At 45.5% G+C, this 24,866-nt stretch overlaps 1 protein-coding gene across 3 annotated transcripts in view; it reads left to right on the plus strand.

Moving 5' to 3' along the window:
- The window catches only part of pemt (phosphatidylethanolamine N-methyltransferase), a 108,862-nt gene that overhangs the window by 41,244 nt on the left and 42,752 nt on the right, over window positions 1-24,866 (plus strand). For all 3 annotated transcript variants that reach the window (XM_041864627.1, XM_041864738.1, XM_041864704.1), the window contains exons 3-4: window positions 735-850; window positions 18,282-18,427. In XM_041864627.1, coding sequence (XP_041720561.1) covers window positions 735-850; window positions 18,282-18,427 — 262 coding nt within the window. The remainder of the gene's footprint in view (window positions 1-734; window positions 851-18,281; window positions 18,428-24,866) is intronic.

Here is a 24,866-nt window from a genome sequence, read left to right on the forward strand (position 1 = left end):
TTTAGTATAGTTCTAATTTATGAGAAATATACGTACATAAAATGTACTTAAGTTGTATTTCAAAGTATATTTGTTTTGCACTTTATCTAATATACTTAGAATATACTTAAGTACAAAAAAATTGTTCCAATTTAGATAATTTTAAATACTTATGTAAATATAATATTTTGCAAAAATGTCAAAAAACATGTTTTTGAATTCAGGCTATAACTCTAGAAAATGCGTAATAAGTCAAGGGGTACCAATACTTTCTGAAGGCACTGTAATTGTTAAGCCCGAGTTATTGTTTTGCTTTGACAAAGTCATTTCTGAAGATATTTATTGATTTGATGTTTTGTGGTGGAAAACTGAGTGTGTCGAGCATAACACGTCAAACCTCTTGCCCATAGATAGGAAATGTTTTAACAAGTTCACATGTTCTTGTTTGCATTCAATTGCCCCTCCCTGTTGCACACAACAAGCTTCCATTCCCCGTGTCACAAGGGGAGTTGTGGCTGATTTAAGAAGACATTGTCAACCCTGTTAGAGACAACCCAGTCACTTTAATTGTCACCTTTTTATAGTAATTTTTTATTTAATCTCCGGAGATGGGAAAACATATTTGTTATTAAGTTGAACATATGCTTTTTATAACAAAATGTTGACATTTTGTGAAATAAATGGTTATTTTGACAAAATTACACGACCAAAAAGGCACTTTATTTGTGAAATGACACTTGTGTTGTGTGTTCCAGGTGGCGCGTTGGGAGCATCGTACGAGAGGTCTGACCAGACTGTTTGGGGGTCCCTATCTGGCCTGCTACTGCCTAGGCACCCTCATCATCCTCCTCAACGTCTACCGCAGCCACAGGTTGGTGCCCATCTCTAGTCTCTCTCTCTCTCTCTCTCTCTCTCTCTCTCTCTCTCTCTCTCGCTCTTTATCTCTCTCTCGCTCTCTCTTCCCCTCTTTTTCTCCTCTCCTCCTCTGTCTCTCTGTCACGCACTTTGCTATCCTCCTTGTTTTCTTTAAAGACCGGTGGGGGTTGGGTTTACTTGCGTTCGTTTGTGCATTTGTGTGTGTAGTAGTAGATCACTTCAATTTCCACTGTGACCAGTCGTGTCAAATCCACCATATGGTCAGTCTTATGGCTGAAGGCTTTACTACAGTAACTTTTTGTAGTGGAGACCTGTAACTGCTGATGATTTTCTGTCATGGTGATGCACATTTTAGTTCTAAATCACTGTATATTTCTGAAATATGTTGTAGTACAAGTGTGGCTCAAGGCTGTGGCTCCCAAGACAAAGTAATCTTAAGTTATAGCTAATACCATATATGTCTTTATCAAGTGTCACATGAAACAACATAGTATTGGCACAAAGTGTAGAGACTTCTAGGGATTTTCCTTTGTCTATTCCTTTATTCCAAATAATCTGCATATATGTCTATTATGATTGATGTGGAAAATGCTCTTTGGAAAATATACAACTTTCATTGAAATGAATGGAGCTCTCAGCTCCTCTCCATATTTGGACAGTATGACCAACAGTTTACTGCTGCTGGTATTTTCCTGTTTATGGGGAGTAATCCACAACTTTCCATTCATAGAGAGATACTCGTCTGACTTAGTCCATCAGTTTAGACAGACAGGCCCATTTTTACCTCACACCTTAGTGGAACTAAATGTTGCATAAGTTACTTATAGTTTCCTGGAATGAATGGCTTTCCCACCCAAAGACTGTCCTTGCACTAACCTGGTCGTGGGGGGTGAGTAGGGGTAGGGGTGGAGGGTGTGCCCCTTTTCCTGTTAGGCAGAGCTGGTTTTGAAAGACGTATTCAGCAAGTACCCGACACCAAGTCATCTGACAGTTTCAATTTCAAGCCTCCACCCTCCATCTCTCCCTGGCTGGCAGCACATGTAGACATAAATTAAATGTGTGAATATAAATATATATATAATATACATTTATAAATTGAGCTCTCAGAGGTGTGGGAAATAGAAGGGAGGAGGAACACAGCTTTTTTGCATTTGTTTGTAACCTGCCTTCACCTCTGACGCACTGAATGAACAGAGATTGACAGACGGTGTAGTGCGTTCAGTGTGTTAAATCCTTTAGTTAGAGCAGCGTGACCTGACCTCTTCTATTGCACAATATACTCACTCGCCAGCTCACCTCATGGCTTAGTCTGTCACTGGCATAACCCTTCTGTCCCAGCATGGTGCGTCTGAGCTCTGAGTATCCTAGAGTTAGAATGTTAGTTTGTCTACATTCACAATGACCACGGACATGCACAGCTTACAGTATATGAACATAAACACGCATGCACGCACACGCACACACACACACAACAAGATTGTGAATAATTGTGTGAATGCCATGCTAATTTTCTAAATGCCATGCCGGTCCCTCTTGCCCACGACGCCACAGCTATTTTCTCACCTCCTCCCTGTGGGCACAAGTCAACAATAATAGCACAGACAGAGCCTTGGAGAACTTCATAAATTAGCATTTTTTAATGAAAACATTTGTGAATAATTGTTCCCTCTGACCTTTAGGGATGAGGTAGGACTAAATTAGATACATAAAATAAAAGCTCATCAATGCCTATGAACAGCACTATAATTATCTAAGAGTTCTAGCCTTCGACTCCCTTGATGATGACTCACTTGAAGTGTCTGGATTATTAGTACTTGTGAAGAGGGATAGAAAAAGGAGGAATAGATGGAGAGATCTACACCCGTTTATGAGCCCTAAAAGCTCAAGTGAGGATGAGGGAGCCTTTGTACCGTACTGGCACCATAGAGAGAGTGCTCTCAAGTTTTTATAAGCATTTACACTGCGTTCGGAAAGTATTCAGGCCCCTTGACTTTTTCTAAAATGGATTAAATGGTTTTTCCCCCTCATTAATCTACACACAATACCCCATAATGACAAAGCAAAAACTGTTTTTTAGACCCTTTACTCAGTACTTTGTTGAAGCACCTTTGGCAGCGATTTACAACCTTGAGTCTTCTTGGATTTGACGCTACAAGCTTGGCACACCTGTATTTGGGGAGTTTCTCCCATTTTTTGGAACCCTTCCCCAGATCTGTGCCTTGACAGAATCCTGTCTCAGAGCTCTACGGACAATGCCTTCGACCTCATGGCTTGGTTTTTGCTCTGACATGCACTGTCAACTGTGGGACCTTATATAGGCAGGTGTGTGCCTTTCCAAATCATGTCCAATCAATTTAATTTACCACAGGTGGACTCCAATCAAGTTGTAGAAACATCTCAAGGATGATCAATGGAAACAGGATGCACCTGAGCTCAATTTTGAGTCTCATAGCAAAGGGTCTGAATACTTACGTAAATAAGGTATTTCTGTTTTCTATTTTTAATACATTTGCAAAAATATCTAATAACCTGTTTTTGGCTTTGTCATAATGGGGTATTGTGTGTAGATTAAATGTCATTTAATCCATTTTAGAATAAGGCTGTATGGTAACAAAATGTGGAAAAGGGGAAGGGGTCTGAATACTTCCCGAATGCACCGTATAATTCAACATGTGTGTGCTTGTGCGTCTATCTGTGCATGTGCAACGATACAACACTACGTCACATTTATAACACAGAGAAACCTGATTGGTCTTTGTGCTTCCAATGTGGACCGCAATAAACCAGAAACCCCCCCCCCCTCAATCCACCTCTCTGAATAGTGTATACAGGTATAGCTGTCTTAAATGATTAAATTAAGCTATTCAAGGGTCTGGTTATAAGAAGCAATTGTGGTAATAGTTGTATAGAGGCTTTGGTTATAATAATGTTTGTAGATGCTTCAGTATTTGATAGTGTTTTGTCATTTTTTTCTGAAGCCCTTAACATCATATGAGGTTGAATAATCACATCCCACCACATGAGGTTGGTGGCACCTTAATTGGGGAGGATGGGCTCGTGGTATTTGTATTTGTATTTATTATGGATCCAAGGCAGCAGCTACTCTTCCTGGGGTCCAGCAAAATTAAGGCAGTTATACATTTTAAAAAACATTACAATACATTCATAACAGATTTCACAGCACACTATGTGTGCCCTCAGGCCCCTACTCCACTACCACATTTCTACAACACAGAATCCATGGGTACGTGTGTGTATAGTGCGTATGTTATCATGTGTTTATGCATGTGTATGTGCCTATGTTTGTGTTGCTTCACAGTGCCCGCTGTTCCATAAGGTGTGTTTTTATCTGTTTTTAAAATCTTGCATCAGTTACCTGATGTGGAATAGAGTTCCATGTAGCAATGGCTCTATGTAGTACTGTGCACCTCCCATAGTCTGTTCTGGACTTGGGGACTGTGAAGAGACCGCTGGTGGCATGTCTTGTGGGGTATGCATGGGTGTCTGGGCTGTGTGCCAGTCGTTCAGACAGACAGCTCAGTGCTTTGAACGTCATCACCTCTCACAAACACAAGCAGTGATGAAGTCAATCTCTCCTCCACTTTGAGCCAGGAGAGATTGACATGCATATTATTAATGTTTGTGTACATCCAAGGGCCAGCCGTGCTGCCCTGTTTTGAGCCAATTGCCCTCTTTGTGGCACCTGACCACATGACTGAACAGTAGTCCAGGTGCGATCAAACTAGAGCCTGTAGGACCTGCCTTGTTGATAGTGCTGTTAAGAAGGTAGAGCAGTGCTTTGTTATGGACAGACTTCTCCCCATCTTAGCTACTGTTGTATCAATATATTTTGACCATGACAGTCTACAATCCAGGGTTGCTCCAAGCAGTTTAGTCACCTCAACTTGCTCAATCTCCACAATATTTATTACAAGATTTAATTGAGGTTTGGAGTTTAGTGAATGATTTATTCCAAATACAATGCTTTTAGTTTTAGAAATATTTAGGACTAACTTATTCCTTGCCACCCACTCTGAAACTAAGTGCAACTCTTTTTTAAGTTTTGCAGTCATTTCAGTCGCTGTAGTAGCTGACATATATAGTGTTGAGTCATCCGCATACATAGACACACTGGCTTTACTCAAAGCCAGTGACATGTCATTAGTAAAGATTACAAAAAGTAATGGGCCTAGACAGCTGCCCTGGGAATTCCTGATCCTACCTGGATTATGTTGGAGTGGCTTCCATTAAAGAACACCCTCTGAATTATGTTAGACAGGTAACTCTGTATTCACGATATAGCAGGTGGAGTAAAGCCTTAACACATACGTTTTTCCAGCAGCAGACTGATCGATAATGTCAAAAGCCGCACTGAAGTCTAACAAAACAGCCCCCACAATATTTTTATCATACATTTCTCTCAGCCAATCATCAGTCATTTGTGTAAGTGCTGTGCTTGTTGAATGTCCTTCTCTATAAGCATGCTGAAGGCTTGTTGTCAATTTGTTTACTGTAAAATAGCATTGTATCTGGTCAAACACCATTTTTTCCAATAGTTTACTAAGGGTTGGTAACAGGCTAATTGGTTGGCTATTTGAGCAAGTAAAGGGGTTGTACTGTTCTTAGGTAGCGGAATGACTTTTGCTTCCCTCCAAGCCTGGGGTCACACACATTCTAGTAGGCTTAAATTGAAAATATGGCAAATAGGACTGGCAATATCGTCCGCTATTATCCTCAGTAATTTTCCATCCAAGTTGTCAGACCCAGGTGGCTTGTCATTGTTGATAGACAACAATATTTATTTCACCTCTTCCACACTCACTTTACGGAATTCAAAATTACAACGTTTGCCTTTCATAATTTGGTCAGATATACTTGGATGTGTAGTGTCAGCAATTGTTGCTGGCATGTCATGCCTAAATTTGCTAATCTTGCCAATGAAAAAATAATTAAAGTAGTTGGCAATATCAGTTGGTTTTGTGATGAATGAGCCATCTGATTCAATGAATGATTGCATTCTTTCCCAAAATGTCATTTAAGGTGCTCCAAACTTTTTACTGTCATTCTTTGTCATTTATCTTTGTTTCATAGTGTAGTTTCTTCTTCTTTTTATTTAGTTTAGTCACATGACTTCTCAATTTGCAATACGTTTGCAATACTTATCCCTCTCAACCATACCATTTTTCAATTCCTCATCAATCCACAGGGACTTAACTGTTTTTACAGTCATTTTCTTAATGGGTGCATGCTTATTAGTAACTGGAATAAGCAATTTCAGAAATGTGTCAACTGCAGTGTCTGTTTGATCCTCATTCCACACCACGGACCAACATATATTATTTACATCAACAACACAGGAATCACTACAAAACTTATTGTATGACCTCTTATACACAATATTAGACCCAGCCTTTGGAACTTTGGTTTTCCTAGTAATGGTAATGTTTGCGTGGTAATGTTTGATGCCATTCCGTTTGCTCTGTTCCGGCCATTATTATGAGCCATCCAGCCCCCAGTAGCAACAGTGTTCTGTGTCTAAATGAAAACCCTGCTGTCCTCATCAAAGAGAAGCTATTCTCCCCAAACTAACTCAGCCTCTCCTGGCCATTATGGCGTCTGTATTTCTCTAACTAACAGGAAGCATTTGACGCAAGTGAAACGATAAATCAATAAAGCAATCAATGAATCCCTTCCTTCATGGGATAGGGGTTCTTTTTCCTCAATCTCCACTGTTCGTTCACGTCAATAGACAGGCTATGCTCGCTCTCAGTCTCTCATGATGGGACCGAAAAATGGAAGGTTCTCTTGAACCGTTGAAAGTACTGCATGTATCTCAATGTCAGGGGGATAAAAATCACTACTTACCTTCTCGACATCCCAGTTTCCTTCAGATGCTGCTTCAAGATGCTGTTATAATCAGGTCTAACTTTTTAACTATCACATATTGTTGCAGTATGATGACTCATTTTCTTAAGCAAATCTGTCATGTTTATCACCTAAGGTACCATGACAACTTTCTGTGCCTTAGGAGACCCTATTCAGTCAACCAAGTGACAGGAGTCTCTCAAGCTGTGAGAGTGCCTTGTAAAAGTATCGAGTGCCTTACAAAAGTATTCAGACCCCTTGGATGCCTTCACATTTTGTGTTACAAAGTGGGATTAAAATGGATGTAATTGTCATTTTTTTGTTAACAATCTACGCAAAATACTCTAATGTCAAAGTGGAAGAAAAACAATATATATATATATATATATTATATTATATATATATATATATATATATATATATATTAGATTAATAAATATGTAATAAATACAATATAATCATTGCATAAGTATTCAGGTCCCTGAGTCCATACATGTTAAACTCCTTTGGCAGCGATTACAGCTGTGAGTCTTTCTGGGTAATAAGTCTCTAAGAGCTTTGGACACCTGGATTGTGGAATATTAGCCTATTATTCTTTTCAAAATTCTTCAAGCTCTGTCAAGGTGTTGGGGATCATGGCTAGACAGCAATTTCCAAGTCTTGCCAAAGTATCTCAAGCAGATTTAAGTCAAAACTGCCACTCAGGAATATTCACTGTCTTCTTGGTAAGCAACTCCAGTGTAGATTTAGCTGTGTGTTGTAGGTTAATATCCTGTTGAAAGGTGAATTACCCTCCCAGTGTCTGGTGTAAAGCAGACTGAAGTAGGTTTTGCTCTACGATTTTGCCTGTGCTTAGCCCTATCCCGTTTCTTTTTATCCTGAAAAACTCCTCAGTATTTGCCAATGTCAAGCATACCCATAACATGATGCAGCCACCACCGTGCTTGAAAATAATGAGGCAGTTACTCCCCAAACATAGGGCTTTGCATTTAGGCCCAAAAAAAGTATTATTTTGCCATATTTGTTTTTGCATTATTACTTTGCATGTTTTGGAATATTTACATTTTGTATATTTGTGTTCTTCTTTTCACTGTCATTTAGGTCATTATTGTGGAGTCATTACAATGTTGTTGATCATCCTCAGTTCTCTCCCATCACAGCCATTGAACTCTGTAGCTGTTTTAAAATCACCAATGGCCTCATGGTAACATCCCAGAGCAGTTTCATTCCTTTCCAGCAGCTCAGTTCAGAAGGACGACTGTATCTTTGGGGTGTCTGGGTGGTTTAATACATAATGCACAGCATACTTATTAACTAAACCATGCTTAAAGAGATATTCAATGTCTGATTTGTTGTTGTTACCTATCTACCAATCACTGCCCTTCTTTATGAGGCTTTCGAAAAGCTCCCTGGTCTTTGTACACTGAACAAAAATATAAACGCAACATGTAAAGTGTTGGTCCCATGTTTCATGAGTTGAAATAGAAGATCCCAGAAATATTCCGTACGCACAAAAAGCTTATTTCTCTCAAATTTTGTGCACAGATTTGTTTACATCCCTGTTAGTGAGCGTTTCTCCTTTGCCAAGATAATCCATCCACCTGACAGGTGTGGCATATCAAGAAGCTGATTAAACAGCATGATCATTACACAGGTGCACCTTGTGCTGGGGACAATAAAAGGCCACTAAAATATACAGTTTTGTCAAACACAAATGTCTCAAGTTTTGAGGGAGCGTGCAATTGGCATGCTGACTGTAGGAATGTCCACCAGAGCTGTTGCCAGAGAATTGAATGTTAATTTCTCTACCATAAGCCGCCTCCAACGTCGTTTTAGAGAATTTGGCAGGACATCCAACCGGCCTCAGAACCGCAGACCGTGTATGGCGTCATGTGGGCGAGCGGTTTGCTGATGTCAACGCTGTGAACAGAGTGCCCCAGGGTGGCGGTGGGGTTATGGTTTGGGCAGGCATAAGCTACTTACAATGAACACAATTACATTTTGTCGATGGCATTTCATTTGAATGCATAGAGATAACGTGACGAGATCCTAAGGCCCATTGCTGTGCCATTCCTCCCCGCCGTCACCTCATGTTTCAGCATGATAATGCAGGGTGCGATGTCGCAAGGATCTGTACACAATTCCTGAATGCTGAAAATGTCCCAGTTCTTCCATGGTCTTCATGCTCACCAGACATGTCACCCATTGAGCATGTTAGGGATGCTCTGGATTGACGTGTACGACAGTGTGTTCCAGTTTCCATCAATATCCAGCAACTTCGCACAGCCATTGAAGAGGACTGGGACAACATTCCACAGGTCAAAATCAACAGCCTGATCAACTATATGCAAAGGAGATGTGTCGCGCTGCCTTAGGCAAATGGTGGTCACACCAGATACTGACTGGTTTTCTGATCCACGCCCCTACTTTTTTTTATGTATCTGTGACCAACAGATGCATATCTGTATTCCCAGTCATGTGAAATCCATAGAATTCCTAATTTATTTATTTCAATTGATTGGTTTTCTTATATACATTTTAACTCAGTAAAATCTTTAGAATTGTTGCATGTTGCGTTTTATATTTTTGTTCGGTATAGTTGAATCTGTGCTTGAAGTTCAATACTTCACTGAGGGACCTTACAGATATCAGAGGAAGAGTTAGTAATTTAATGATCATGTCAACCCCCAGTCCATGTAACTTCTTATGTGATTTGTTAAGCCAAACTGTACTCCTGAACTAATTTAGGCTCGCTTAAACAAATGGGCTCATAACTTATGCAACGATTATATTTTATTTATTTAATTTTATTTCCACTTTGACATTACAGAGTATTTTGTGTATATTGTTGGTAAAAAAATGACAAAGCCATTTTCATCCCACTTTGTAACACAATATAATGTGAAGAAATCCAAGGGGTCTGGATACTTTTGCAAGGCACTCAAGTCTCTTTTTATTTCACACAGTAAAACATTTTAGGATAAATTATATCTCTAAGCACGGAAAGCCAGAACGCGTCGTGACCAATCACAACACTCAGTTTGACCCACATCGTCGGTGTGCGTGGGTGGTCCTCTGCAATTCAGAGAGTTTTGTCCTACTGACCAACTTTCCAATTGTGAAATTTGTCCTATTAAACAACACCACCCACTGACCGACATCAACAGAAATGGCCTCTCTCTCACGTCGCCATAAGGCAACAACCATCGTCAAAATCGCAGGTGAAATTGGGGTGAATTGTTACAGCCTGTCTCTCTTGAATGGTCCCTCTTTTCCCTCCTGTAATGACGAACTGTGGACAGCTGTTTTTGTGAGTGGTTTTCTCTGATGTCACAGCCTCTACCTGAACCTCTGCTGGTGCCCATGTTATGGCGTAGGGCCTATGGTGTGACTTTGTCATCGGTGTCCCCGCCATTCAGCCAGTTAGAGTTGTGAACCTGACAAGTAAAATGGGATAAACATTGAATTAGAGTGAAACCAGGCTCACCACATCCAGTTTGTGAAATTAGTAATATCACTGTCATCAAGTTTTCAAGATACAGTGGGGAGAACAAGTATTTGATGCACTGCCGATTTTGCAGGTTTTCCTACTTACAAAGCATGTAGAGGTCTGTAATTTTTTTATAATAGGTACACTTCAACTGTGAGAGACGGAATCTAAAACAAAAATCCAAAAAAATCACATTGTATGATTTTTAAGTAATTAATTTGCATTTTATTGCAATTGAGGCTGTTCTGAGGGCAAAAGGGGTGTGTTTTGTACACTCAGTGTATATGGTGTAGGTAGAATAGCCCACAATTATTATTAGTCAAATATGCCAGCTCTGATATTTTCTTCAAGAACAGAAACAGTTGCGATGAAAATCAATACACTGCACGAAAACAGGTCCCTTTTCAGTTAAATAATTTGCTTGGATTGTCTTGTTATTGATCATGTCTGTTGTGTTCTATAGCTGTGTAATAGTAAGAGTGAAAACTTGCTGTGTCGATGAGGACTCATACAGTATGTGTTGTCTTGTCTGATGTCTTGTCTCTGCCTGTGTTCTAAGTGGTTTGGAGTGGGTTTAATTAGCTTTTTTATTCATAATGGCTCCAAGCTGACATAGTCTTCCAGAGACCTAGAAAAGAGGAGATTGAAGCAACTGACTCTTCTCTATGAATCTGGAGATTCGTCATTCCTTCCGTTTCTTAGTGCCCTCCATTCCACACCTACAGGCGGTCCATTCACAAAGCTTTTTATCAGGGCCAAAGTTGGAAAACAATTACCTGTTTTCAGCCTTTTGAGCAAACATAAAGTGTTTAATGTTGAAGCACCAACATAAAGTGTCTTAATAGGGCGTTGGGCCACCACAAGTTGCCAGAACAGCTTCAATGCGCCTTGGCATAGACTCTATAAGTGTCTGGAACTCTATTGGAGGGATGCGACACCATTCCTCCACAAGGGATTCCATCATTTGGTGTTTTGTTGATGATGGTGGAAAACGCTGTCTCAGGTGCAGCTCCAGAATCTCCTATAAGTGTTCAATTGGGTTGAGATCTGGTGACTGAGACACACACACACCCCTTAAACCCCCTATACTCCTTTGAGACCCCTCTTTCAATGTCACTGAGATCTCTTCTAGCCATGGTAGCCAAAATAATGGGCAACTGGGCATTTTTATACATGACGCTAAGCATGAGGGGATGTTAATTGCTTAATTAACTCAGAAACCACACCTTTGTGGAAGCACCTGCTTTCAATATACTTTGTATCCCTCATTTACTCAAGTGTTTATTTTATTTTGGCAGTTACCTTAGCAACGTGTCTGTAACTTATCTTCTCAATTAACCTTACCAGAGAGTTATGTTAATTGCTTAATAAACTCAGGAACCTGCTTTCAATTAACTTTGTATCCTTCATTTACTGAAGTGTTTCCTTTATTTTGGCAGTTACCTGCAGGGCTCTACAGTGCGACCATTTTAGTCGCATATGCTCCAAAATATGTTTTACTGTGCTCCTCAATTTCTTTGTGTGTGCCTACATTTTTCAACTTAGGCGCACGCGGGCTCTTTGTAAAAAAAAAGGTCAGCGTAGAGTACTGACCTGTATGTGTGTGCGCTCATAGCTTTTGTTTGTGTATGTGTACATTATGTATGGAAGACTGTGCCAGACCAGAAGGGGAAACGTGGTTGGTATTAGAAGAAAACTAGGTTAGTGTCACGGTTTCGGCCGGTCCATCCTAAATTCGAGACGCCGGATGGGGGGTCTCCAATATCTCGTGGAGTGGGAGGGGTACGGCCCGGAGGAGCGGTGCTGGGTGCCGAGGAGGGACATCCTAGACCCGTCTCTTCTGACCGAGTTCCATCGTGGTCATCCCACGCGCCCTGCTCCGCGTCTTCCTGGTCGTCCTCGAGGCCGGGGTCGGCGCACGGCTGGAGCCGCGCGTCAAGGTGGGGGTACTGTCACGGTTTCGGCCGAGGCTGCTCCTTCTCCTTGTTCGGGCAGGCTTCGGCGGTCGTCGTCTCCGGAGAACTAGCTGCCACCGTTCTATGTTTCGATGTTTGATTGGTTTTGTCTGTTTTGTTACACCTGTTCCTTGTTAGTGTTCATTATGCGTCCTATAAGTTCTCTTGAGTTTTGTCATGTGTTGTGTGTAATTGTTCGTTGTCACTGTGGTATGCTAGTTCGTTTTTGTCTCTCTGTTCGGTGTAGTAGAGAGCTCCGCACTTTTGTGCCTTTGTATGTACTTTACCGGTGTGCGTAAAGTTCGCTTGCCTGCCAGGTTGTATGTAGCCGTGTTTGGCTTGTTCTTTTTGTCTTCACTAAAGAAGTCAGTGCGAAGCCTCTGTGTGTCCTGCGCTTGATTCCACACCACTTCTACACTCAACTGTGACAGAATTACACACCTTTACTATGGAATCAGCAGGAGCAGCCGCACCTACCGAGATTATTGAGGAGCGCCTTCGTGGACAGGAGGACAGGATCAACCAGATCGGGCACGCTCTGGATAGGGTGATGAACACCCTCCATCGATGGGAGGCCAGCGGGGTACCCACGCCCCCACCTACCACACCATCACCATCGGTCAGTCCACCTGTCCAACTTCCGGAACCCAGTGGGATTCGGCTCTCGCTCCCGAGGGCGTACGACGGCACCGCGGCCTGGTGTCAGGGTTTCCTGTTGCAAATCGAACTCTACCTTGGCACCGTACACCCGGTGCCCTCGGGACACGAGAGCGTTTCTGCCCTCATCTCCTGTCTCACCGGCAAGGCGTTGGAGTGGGCCAACGCCGAATGGAGGAGGATAGACGCCGCAACGATCACCTATGCGGAGTTCTCCCGCCGCTTCCGGGCAGTGTTCGACCATCCACCTGAGGGGAAGGCGGCGGGGGAGCGTCTATTCTACCTCCGGCAGGGGATGAGGAGCGCTCAAGAGTTTGCACTGGAGTTCCGGACTCTAGCGGCAGATGCAGGGTGGAATGAGCGGGCCCTCATAGATCACTTCCGCTGCAGCCTCAGGGAGGACGTCCGTAGCGAGTTGGCGTGCAGGGACACCACTCTTTCGTTTGACCAATTGGTTGACATGGCCATTCGGCTAGACACCCTGCTCGCCACCCGCGGACGTCCTGGGTGGGGGTCGCCCATTCCACCCTCCAGCACCTCCGAGCCAAGTCCTATGGAGCTCGGGGGTGCTGGCGCTAGAGAACGGAGGAGAAGGAGCCCGAGGGGGGCCGTCCCCTGCACCAACTGTGGCCGTGGAGGGCACACCGCGGCTAGGTGCTGGGGAGGGTCTCCTGGAGGAAGAGACAGCAGGCCACACATTGGGGAGTCCTCCCAGGTGAGTAGGCGCCCCACTTACCCAGAGCTTTCTGTCGTGCACATAACCATACCTGTTTGTTTTCCACAGGTTGCACCTCGTTCCCAGCATAAGGCACTAGTAGATTCAGGCGCAGCTGGGAATTTTGTAGATCGTAAATGTTGTATAGAGTTAGGGATCCCTCTCCTACCGGTTAATAATCCCTTCCCTGTACATGCCCTAGATAGCCGTCCGTTAGGATCCGGGTTGATCAGGGAGGTCACAGTGCCACTTAGGATGGAGACGCAGGGGGGTCATGAGGAGATGATTCAGCTATACCTGATTGACTCTCCTGCGTATCCGGTGGTGCTGGGGCTTCCCTGGTTGATTACTCACGATCCTACCATTTCGTGGCGAGAGAAGGCTCTTAAGGGGTGGTCTGCCCAGTGTGTGGGGCTATGTCTGGGTTTTTCCGTAGGGGCGACCTCGGTGGAGAGTCCAAACCAAATGCCCGCAATGCATGTTCCCCCCCGAGTATGAGGATTTAGCACTCGTGTTTAGCAAGGCGAGGGCGGCGCGATTGCCACCTCATAGACGGGGGGATTGTGCGATAGACCTCCAGGCAGGAGCTGCGCTCCCACGGAGCCATGTGTATCCTTTGTCACAAGAGGAGAAGAGGGCAATGGAGACATACATTTGCTGAGTCTCTGAGACAGGGATACATACGGCCCTCCACTTCCCCTGCGTCCTCGAGCTTCTTTTTTGTGAAGAAAAAAGATGGAGGTTTGCGCCCGTGTATCGATTACCGCGGTCTCAATCAGATTACTGTGAAATATAGTTATCCACTCCCTCTGATTGCGACTATGACGGAGTCATTACACGGGGCACGGTTCTTCACAAAATTGGACCTCAGGAGCGCATACAACTTGGTGCGCATTAGAGAGGGCGATGAATGGAAGACAGCATTTAGTACTACCTCGGGTCATTACGAGGATCTCGTCATGCCATACGGGTTAATGAATGCTCCATCAGTCTTCCAATCCTTTGTGGATGAGATCTTCCGGGACATGCAGGGGCAGGGAGTGGTCATGTACATAGACGATATTCTAGTGTACAGTTCTACCCGAGCCGAGCATGTAGCCCTGGTGCGCCGAGTGTTGAGGAGGCTGTTGGAGCATGACCTGTATGTCAAGGCAGAGAAATGTCTGTTCTTCCAGGAATTCGTCTCCTTTTTGGGTTATCAGTTGTCCGCGTCAGGGGTGAAGATGGAGGTTGACCGTGTGTCAGCCGTGCGTAATTGGCAAACCCCAACCACAGTGAAAGAGGTGCAGCAGTTCTTGGGCTTTGCGAATTACTACCGGAGGTTTATCCGGGGTTTTGGACAGGTGGCAGCTCCCATAACGTCCCTTCTGAAGGGGGGTCCGGTGCGCTTGCGGTGGTCAGCGGAGGCGAACAGGGCTTTTGGGAGACTGAAGGACCTGTTTACTTGGCCCGTGCTGGCGCATCCGGATCCCGCTTTACCATTCCAAGTGGAGGTGGACGCGTCAGAAGCCGGTATCGGGGCCGTTCTCTCGCAACGGTCCGGCACACCACCTAAACTCCGCCCCTGTGCTTTTTACTCGAAAAAGCTCAGTCCGGCGGAGCGAAATTATGACGTAGGGGACAGGGAGCTGTTAGCCGTGGTACAGGCCCTAAAGGTGTGGAGGCATTGGCTTGAGGGGGCTCAACACCCTTTTCTCATTTTGACTGACCACCGTAACCTGGAATACATTCGGGCAGCTAGGAGACTAAATCCTCGCCAGGCTCGGTGGACTATGTTTCTAGCCCGGTTCGTGTTTAAGATCACTTACATCCCTGGGTCCCAGAACGAGAAGGCAGACGCCCTGTCTCGGCGGTATGACACAGAGGAGAGGTCCGTTGAGCCCACTCCCATACTACCTGAGTCTTGTCTGGTGGCACCGGTGGTGTGGGAGGTCGATACGGAGATCGAGCGGGCGTTACGCACCGACCCTAGCCCTCCACAGTGTCCGGTTGATCGGACGTACGTCCCGCTCGAGGTCCGGGATCGACTCATTTATTGGGCTCACGTCACCCTCCTTTGGGCATCCAGGTATTGGCCGGACAGTGCACTGCCTTAGCACAAAGTACTGGTGGCCAACGTTAGCCAGGGATGTGAGGATTTATGTCTCCTCCTGCTCGGTGTGTGCCCAGTGTAAGGCGCCCAGACACTTGCCCAGGGGTAAGCTACAACCCCTGCCCGTTCCACAACGACCCTGGTCTCACCTCTCGGTGGATTTTGTTACAGACCTTCCCCCCTCACAGGGGAATACCACCATCCTGGTCGTTGTGGATCGGTTCTCGAAGGCCTTTCGTCTCCTTCCCATGCCGGGTCTTCCTACTGCCCTACAGACCGCTGAGGCTCTATTCACCCACGTCTTCCGGCATTACGGGGTACCCGAGGATATAGTGTCTGATCGAGGCCCCCAGTTTACCTCCAGAGTCTGGAGAGCGTTTATGGAGCGTTTGGGGGTTTCGGTGAGCCTTACCTCGGGTTACCACCCGGAGAGTAATGGGCAGGTTGAACGTGTCAACCAGGATGTGGGTAGGTTTCTAAGGTCGTATTGCCAGGGCCGGCCGGAGGAGTGGGCGAGGTATGTTCCCTGGGCCGAGATGGCACAGAACTCTCTCCGCCACTCCTCCACTAAACTAACTCCTTTCCAGTGTGTGTTAGGGTACCAGCCGGCTCTGGCACCTTGGCATCAGAGCCAGATCGAGGCCCCTGCGGTGGATGAGTGGGTGCGGCGCTCGGAGGAGACGTGGAACGCTGCACACATCCATCTGCAGCGAGCCATCCGTCGACATAAGACGAGCGCCGATCTCCACCACAGTGAGGGGCCAGTGTACGCACCTGGAGATCGAGTCTGGCTCTCGACCAGAAACCTGCCCCTCCGCCTGCCCTGCCGGAAGCTGGGTCGGCGGTTTGTGGGGCCTTTTAAAGTCCTGAGGAGATTGAACGAGGTGTGTTACAGGTTACAACTGCCAATTGATTACAAGAATATTAACCCCTCGTTCCATGTGTCTCTCCTCAGGCCGGTGGTAGCTGGTCCACTCCAGGACTATGAGATAGAAGAGACTCCTCCGCCCCCGCTGGACATCGAGGGGGCTCCGGCGTACACTGTTCGGTCCATCCTAGATTCGAGACGCCGGATGGGGGGTCTCCAATATCTCGTGGAGTGGGAGGGGTACGGCCCGGTGTGCGTAAAGTTCGCTTGCCTGCCAGGTTGTATGTAGCCGTGTTTGGCTTGTTCTTTTTGTCTTCACTAAAGACGTCAGTACGAAGCCTCTGTGTGTCCTGCGCTTGATTCCACACCACTTCTACACTCAACTGTGACAGTTAGGAAAGCTGGCAGGAGGGTCTTTGTTGTGATTCGCACATTTCTGTAGCATTACATTCAACTTCAACGGCAGACTACCAGGCATTGTGTGTGGGTGCTGGTGACCTGGTAGGAACACTGAAGACCCACTGTGGCAGCTGGGAATGAGATGGGAGGGGAGGAGTGACTCACTGTTTTTGTAATTCTCTGGTACTGTCATTTTCATTGGTCATTGTTCATTATTTTTGCACCAGTTGAATGTGCAACATATTTTTTGTTGTTGTGTGTGTGAAAATAACTACAAAAATGAATGTCAACTTTAAATTCTGTCTGGTTAACATAAACTCAGGGAGATCGTTCAAGATTGACGTCGAATTTGGTGGCTATCCATGTCCTGAGGATGTCGGGAAATGCATTCAAAACTGGTCAATAGGGGCAACAGTGAGCGCTATTACCATCAAATAGGCTTGGGTTTTGCTAGGGCGTTGTGGATGGGGGTGGTGGATGGGCGTAATCCTATGATCCCAGTCATGGACACTGCTTTTACATTTTTTGTTTTAACCATATTCCAAACCTTAACCCTTACCTTAACCATTCAGAATGAGTGCCTAAACTTAACGTTTAACTTTGACGTTTGGAGCACTTCGAAATCTCTTGTTTGGAAAAAGTGGATGAAGGTCTAATTCTGAAGAGAGACTGTGAGAGCTTGTTGCATAGTGTCCATGACAACAGCAAAGAAATCACAACCAAATAAAGTCATGGGAAACTTTTCCTATCAGATCATGGGTTAAGTTGGGAGTCCTTCAAAGTTTTACAGTATAAATAAAATGAAATCAATATCTTTCTCCGTTATATCGCTGGTGTTCCCTGATCATTTATCATGAAACTCTAAACATGTTATGGGTATTACGTGCAGAGGGCTTAGAGTATACACAGTATCTGTGTTTTTCAATCTAAATCCCTGGGAAAGTTTACTTTTCGCCATCATTATCAGATAAATAGTTTAAATAGTTTGTGTTTGCTCTTCTCAACAAAACATTTCCCCACGTTTCATTTCAGTAATGCGTTGACCTTAAGAAACTAGGCCAGCTTTGTGTACTTCATTGGCATACATGTTGAATCATCTCTCCTGTTTCATATGTATGATTGTTAACAAAAACAATGCTGCCTGCCTGCTTATTTCTAACCTTATCTCCCCTTTCCCTCTTCTCCTCTGTTCTTCCTCCCCTGCTCCTCTATTCTTCCTCTCCTTCTCTCTTCTCCCTTCTATTCTCTATGTTCTTTCATCTCCTCTTTTCCTCCTCTCCATCTGCACCTTTACCTCTCCCCATCTATTCCACCTTTCTCTTCCTATCCCTCAATCCTCCCCTCCCACCACCTTCTCCTCCCCCACGCCCCTTCCCTCTCTCCAGTATGACCGTGGCGATGAAGGCCCAGGCGAGGTGGGAGGTGATGGCCAGCCCAGAGGTGTTCTACGCGGGGGCAGCTCTCATGGCCCTGGGCTCTATCTTGGTGGTCACCAGCTTCCTGGCTCTCGGATTCACTGGGACCTTCCTGGGTGGGTCTTAAAGTTTCACTCCACTGCTTTTCAGAATATATTATAGTCGTATTAAGTTTCTTAAATTTGTTTTTCATTAGTTTGAATTAAAAGTATTTCATTTGTTTTTATTGTGCTAACGTTTGTGCAAATGCTGTGATGAAGGCAGAACGGTTGAAACGTTAGCAAAGTAAATACGTGAGACTTAGAAAGTGCAGTGTGTGTGAGTTTCTTTTGATACATATACACTGAGTGTACAAAACATTAGGAACACCTTTCTTATATTGAGTCGCACCCCCTTTTGCACTCAGACCTGCCTCAATTCATCAGGGCATGGACTCTAAAAGGTGTTGAAAGCATTCCACAGGGCCCATCTTGACTCCAATGCTGTCCTTTGGGTGGTGGACCATTCTTGATACACACAGTAAACTGTTGAGCGTGAAAAACCCAGCAGCGTTGTAGTTCTTGTGCCTGGCACCTACTACCAATATTCCCGCTAAGCCGTGGGCATGCAGCTCCCCTCGGACTGCCGCGCAGAATAAATATCAGCCCGCGCAGAGAAGCACTAGATTGAACTTCACTCAACTTTCTAGAGTTATCCCCTTTAGTTAACACTATCAACGTTTTGCTCAACTGTTGGAATTGTGATCGAATTAACTCAGTATTAGCCACTTTCAATGTAACATACTGAAACAAAACTAACTTTGCAAGAGATTGTCTTGTAGGCAGAGCGCATTGGAGTAGGATTCTATTGCATGAACAAAAGCTGAAGAACATACGCCCATCCAGGTATGTTTAGCAGGTGCTGGAGTTGTAGGTGAATTCATGAAAAATATAAAGGAAAACGCTGCACAACGCTGCACAATTTACCCCATATGTAACTCTGTGTTGTTGTTTTTATCGCACTGCTTTGCTTTATCTTGGCCAGGTCGCAGTTGTAAATGAGAACTTGTTCTCAACTGGTTTACCTGGTTAAATAAAGGTGAAATAAATAAATAAATAAAAAATGCTGATCATGCTATTATAATGTTTCGAACCTTAGGTCTTCATCAGGCATCCATATCCCAGGTGGGAGTGGAAGGTCCTATATATAGGGGCAGCACTCAGTGACATCACTTCCAGAAACAGGAAATAACAGAAAATATATAACATAGGTTCACAATATCAACATTCAGTGTATTGAAATATATGACCATACACAAGGAATGTGATCAATATTTACAGTAGTTATCATAAAATCACCTGGGAGCATGACCGGTGCACCATAACCAATCAGAGTTGCATTCGGCCTATATTCAAATAGCCATTGCCATATATGGGTCTGTGCCATTCACTTTGAACTGGACTGTGTTTAGGCTTCAGTGTTAGCTGTCGTGAGTAGATGTGCTTGTTTTGAGATCAAAGCGCGAGCTCCATGTAGCCACTTAAGCACATTTGTTCATATCGTTTGCTAGTTAGTGAGTTATTAGCCCAGTTATAGCTAATTTCTAGTCAACAATGGGGGAGTGGTTGCTTCCAACAAGAGCACAGAATGTGTGCATTTCTAGCCATCTTTGAAAAGCGAGTCAGGTAAACAGCTTTTTGATGTCTTAAAGGGGCAGTGTTGTATTTTGAGACAGTCTTGAATAAGCTGTACAGTAGCTTGTGAAAGTATTCACCCCCCTTGGCATTTTTCCTATTTTGTTACCGTACAACCTGGAATTAAAATTGATTTTTTGGCGGGGTTTGTATCATTTTATTTACACAACATGCCTACCACTTTGAAGATGTAAAATACATTTTCTTGTGAAACAAACAAGAAATAAGACACAAAAAAAACAGGAAATTTGAGCGTGCATAACTATTCACCCCCCCAAAGTCAATACTTTGTAGAGCCACCTTTTGCAGCAATTACAGCTGCAAGTCTCTTGTGGTATGTCTCTATAAGCTTGGCACATCTAGCCACTGGGATTTTTGCCCATTCTTCAAGGCAAAACTGCTCCAGCTCCTTCAAGTTGGATGGGTTCCGCTGGTGTACAGCAATCTTTAATTCATAACACACATTCTCAATTGGATTGAGGTCTGGGCTTTGACTAGGCCATTCCAAGACATTTAAATGTTTCCCCTTAAACCACTCAAGTGTTGCTTTAGCAGTATGCTTAGGGTCATTGTCCTGCTGGAAGGTGAACCTCCGTCCCAGTCTCAAATCTCTGGAAGACTGAAACCGGTTTCCCTCAAGAATTTCCCTGTATTTAGCGCCATCCATCATTCCTTCAATTCTGACCAGTTTGCCAGGCCCTGCCGATGGAAAAACATCCCCACAGCAGGATGGTGTTCTTGGGGTGATGAGAGGTGTTGGGTTTGCGCCAGACATTTTCTTTGATGGCCAAAAAGCTCAATTTTAGTCTCAGAGCCCAGCTCTGTGGAGTGTACGGCTTAAAGTGGTCCTATGGACAGATACTCCAAAGGGTTATCTTTGGTCTCTTTGTTGCCTCTCTGATTAATGCCGTCCTTGCCTGGTCCGTGAGTTTTGGTGGGTGGCCCTCTCTTGGCATGTTTGTTGTGCTCCGTGGGATGTTCAAAGTATATTTTTTTATAACCCAACCCTGATCTTGTCAGGCAGTCAGTGTGATGCGGTAGGACGAAGTCAGGCGCAGGACACAGAGCTAATCGAAAACGTACTTTACTCGTAGGTAACGTAAATAACATAACCTCCATGCAGGGAGGAACAAACCCGCTCACCAGACGACAACCAAACATGAACAAACACGCACACAACACAGTGGGAGCCAGAGGGTTAAATAGGAAATAAAACATAGACATAATGGGAACCAGGTGTGTACAATGAAGACAAAACAAGTAGAACACAGAAACATAGATCGGTGGCAGCTAGTACTCCGGTGACGACGAACACCAAAGCCTGCCCGAGCAAGTAGGAGGAGCAGCCTCGGCTGAATCTGTTACAGTACACCCCCCTTGACGCGCGGCTCCAGCCGTGCGCCGACACCGGCCTCGGGGACGGCCAGGAGGACGCGGCGCAGGGCAAGTCGGATGACGACGGTGGAAATCCCTCAACATGGAGGGATCGAGGATGTCCCTCCTAGGGACCCAGCACCGTTCCTCTGGACCGTAACCCTCACACTCCACGAGATACTGCAGGCCCCCCACCCGATGCCTCAAATCCAGGATGGAACGGACCGAGTACGCCGGTGCCCCCTCGATGTCCAGTGGGGGCGGAGGAACCTCCCGTATCTCAGACTCCTGGAGTGGACCAGCTACCACCGGTCTGAGGAGAGAGACATGGAACGAGGGGTTAATACGATACTCAGGAGGAAGCTGTAACCTATAACAAACCTCGTTCAATATCCTCAGGACTTTAAATGGCCCCACAAACCGCCGACCCAGCTTCCGGCAGGGCAGACAAAGGGCAGGTTTCGGGTCGAGAGCTAGACCCGGTCCCCCGGTGCATACGCCTCACTGCGGTGGCGGTCGGTGCTCGCCTTTTGTCGCCTGATGGCCCATTGCAGGCATACATGGCCAGCGTTCCAGGTCTCCTCCGAGCGCCGAAACCATTCATCCACCGCAGATGCCTCGATCTGGCTCTGATTCCATGGTGCCAGGACCGGCTGATAACCTAATACACACTGAAATGGAGAAAGGTTAGTGGAGGAGTGGCGGAGGGAATTTTGGGCCATCTCTGCCCAGGGGATGAAAACCGACCACTCCCCCGGCCGGTCCTGGCAATAGGACCGCAGAAACCTACCCACATCCTGGTTTACTCTTTCCACCTGCCCATTACTCTGGGGGGGAAACCCTGAAGTAAGGCTGACCGAGACCACCAGACGTTCCATGAACGCCCTCCAGACCTTTGAGGTGAACTGGGAACCCCAATCAGACACTATATCCTCAGGTACCCCGTAGTGCCGGAAGACATGTGTAAATAGGGCCTCCGCAGTCTGTAGGGCCGTAGGGAGACTGGGCATAGGAATGAGACGGCAGGACTTAGAAAACCAATCCACAACGACCAGGATTGTGGTGTTCCCTTGAGACGGGGGAAGGTCCGTAACAAAAGCCACCGATAGGTGGGACCACGGCCGTTGTGGAACGGGTAGGGTTTGTAATTTACCTCTGGGCAGGTATCTAGGTGCCTTACACTGAGCGCACACCGAGCAGGAGGAAACATAAACCCTCACGTCCTTGGCTAAAGTGGGCCAACAGTATTTCCCACTAAGTGCACTGTCCGACCGATGCCAGGATGACCAGAGGAGGGTGACGTGTGAGCCCAATAGATCAATCGATCGCGGACCTCTAACGGCACGTGCATACGACCCTCTGGACACTGGGGGGGAGTGGGCTCTGTACGTAACGCCCGCTTGATGTCCGCGTCAACCTCTCACACCACCGGTGCCACCAGACACGACGCCGGAAGTATGGGAGTGGGCTCAATGGACCTCTCCTCTGTGTCATACAGTCGGGACAGGGCGTCTGCCTTAGCATTCTGGGAACCTGGTCTGTATGAAAGGGTGAACACAAAACAAGTGAAAAACATGGCGCACCTTGCCTGGCGAGGGTTCAATCTCCTCGCCGCCCGGATGTACTCCAGATTGCGGTGGTCAGTCAAAATGAGAAAAGGGTGTTTAGCCCCCTCAAGCCAATGCCTCCACACTTTCAGAGCTTTAACCACAGCTAACAGCTCCCGGTCCCCCACATCATAGTTGCGCTCCGCCGGGCTGAGCTTCTTCGAAAAGAAAGCACGGGGCGGAGTTTTGGTGGCGTACCCGAGCGCTGAGACATTACAGCTCCTATCCCAGCCTCGGATGCGTCTACCTCTACCGTGAATGCTAAGGAGGGATCCGGATGAGCCAGCACTGGAGCCGAGGTAAACAGGTCCTTCAGGTGACCAAACGCCCTGTCCGCCTCGGCTGACCACTGCAGTCGCACTGGTCCCCCCTTCAGCAAGGAGGTAATGGGATCAGCTACCTGACCAAAGCCCCGGATAAACCTCCGGTAGTAGTTGGCAAACCCTAAGAATCGCTGCACCTCCTTAACCGTGGTTGGAGTCTGCCAATTACACAAGGCCGAAATGTGGTCAATCTCCATCTCCACCCCTGACGCGGACAGGCGGTGCCCTAGGAAGGAGACAGACTTTTGAAAGAACAGACATTTCTCCGCCTTGACGTACAGGTCATGTTCAGGGTACAGGGATTTTACTGCTGAGGGCTGAGGTAGTCATTTTCTCTGATTAATTCCCTTTCTGATTGTTTGGGGCATCCGGAAAAAAGCTTGTCCGGAGAAGACAAGGTGAGCACTACTATCAGTCCTGTGTTATGCCAACAGTAAAGCATCCTGAGACCATTCATGTGTGGGGTTGCTTCTCAGCCAAGAGAGTGGGCTCACTCACAATTTTGCCTAAGAACACAGCCATGAATAAAGAATGGTACCAACACATCCTCCGAGAGCAACTTCTCCCAACCATCCAAGAACAGTTTGGTGACGACCAATGCCTTTTCCAGCATGATGGAGCACCTTGCCATAAGGCAAAAGTGATAACTAAGTGGCTCGGGGAACAAAACATCGACATTTTGGGTCCATGGCCAGGAAACTGAGACCGTGAATGGTCCCCAGACCTTAATCCCATTGAGAACTTGTGGTCGATCCTCAAGAGGCGAGTGGACAAACAAAACCCCAGAAATTCTGACAAACTCCAAGCATTGATTATGCAAGAATGGGTTGCCATCAGTCAGGATGTGGCCCAGAAGTTAATTGACAGCATTCCAGGGTGGATTGCAGAGGTCTTGAAAAAGAAGGGTCAACACTGCAAATATTGACTCTTTGCATAAACCTAATGTAATTGTCAATAAAAGCCTTTGACACTTATGGAATGCTTGTAATTATACTTCAGTATAACATAGAATCATCTGACAAAAATATCTAAAAACCCTGAAGCAGCAAACTTTGTGAAGACCAATACTTGTGTAATTCTCAAAACTTTTGACCACGACTGTATATACTGTAGATAATACATACATAATCTGCTGTAAAGTATGGCCTACCGGACTACCAACCCCAGTACCCTTTATTTTAATTCCACCGACGCAAACAAACACTTATATCAACAATGAACAGAAAACTGAATATCACCAGCTGTACGTCTTTTCAAGGTCAAACCCCTCACTATCTTCTATTTGTCATTCCCTATTCTGCCATTTTAGTACTGTTGCAAGGTATGGCCGATCAGACTACCAGCCCCATTATCCTACATTTTAAGTCCAACTGCGCAAACAAACACACTCGTATCAACAACGAACAAATATCAGAATATGACCCCAGCTGGGCTTGTTTTCAAGGTCGACCCCCTCACCATCTGCTTTGAGAGCCAGACTGATCACGCGAGCTTCATGAAATGTCGCTACACCGAAACATTGATGATAGGGTAATCAGTCTGGTATGTACTATATCTTTTTAAAACATTTTAGACATT

Source organism: Coregonus clupeaformis, chromosome 1 (genome assembly GCF_020615455.1).
Source record: "Coregonus clupeaformis isolate EN_2021a chromosome 1, ASM2061545v1, whole genome shotgun sequence".
NCBI classification, from domain to species: domain Eukaryota; kingdom Metazoa; phylum Chordata; class Actinopteri; order Salmoniformes; family Salmonidae; genus Coregonus; species Coregonus clupeaformis.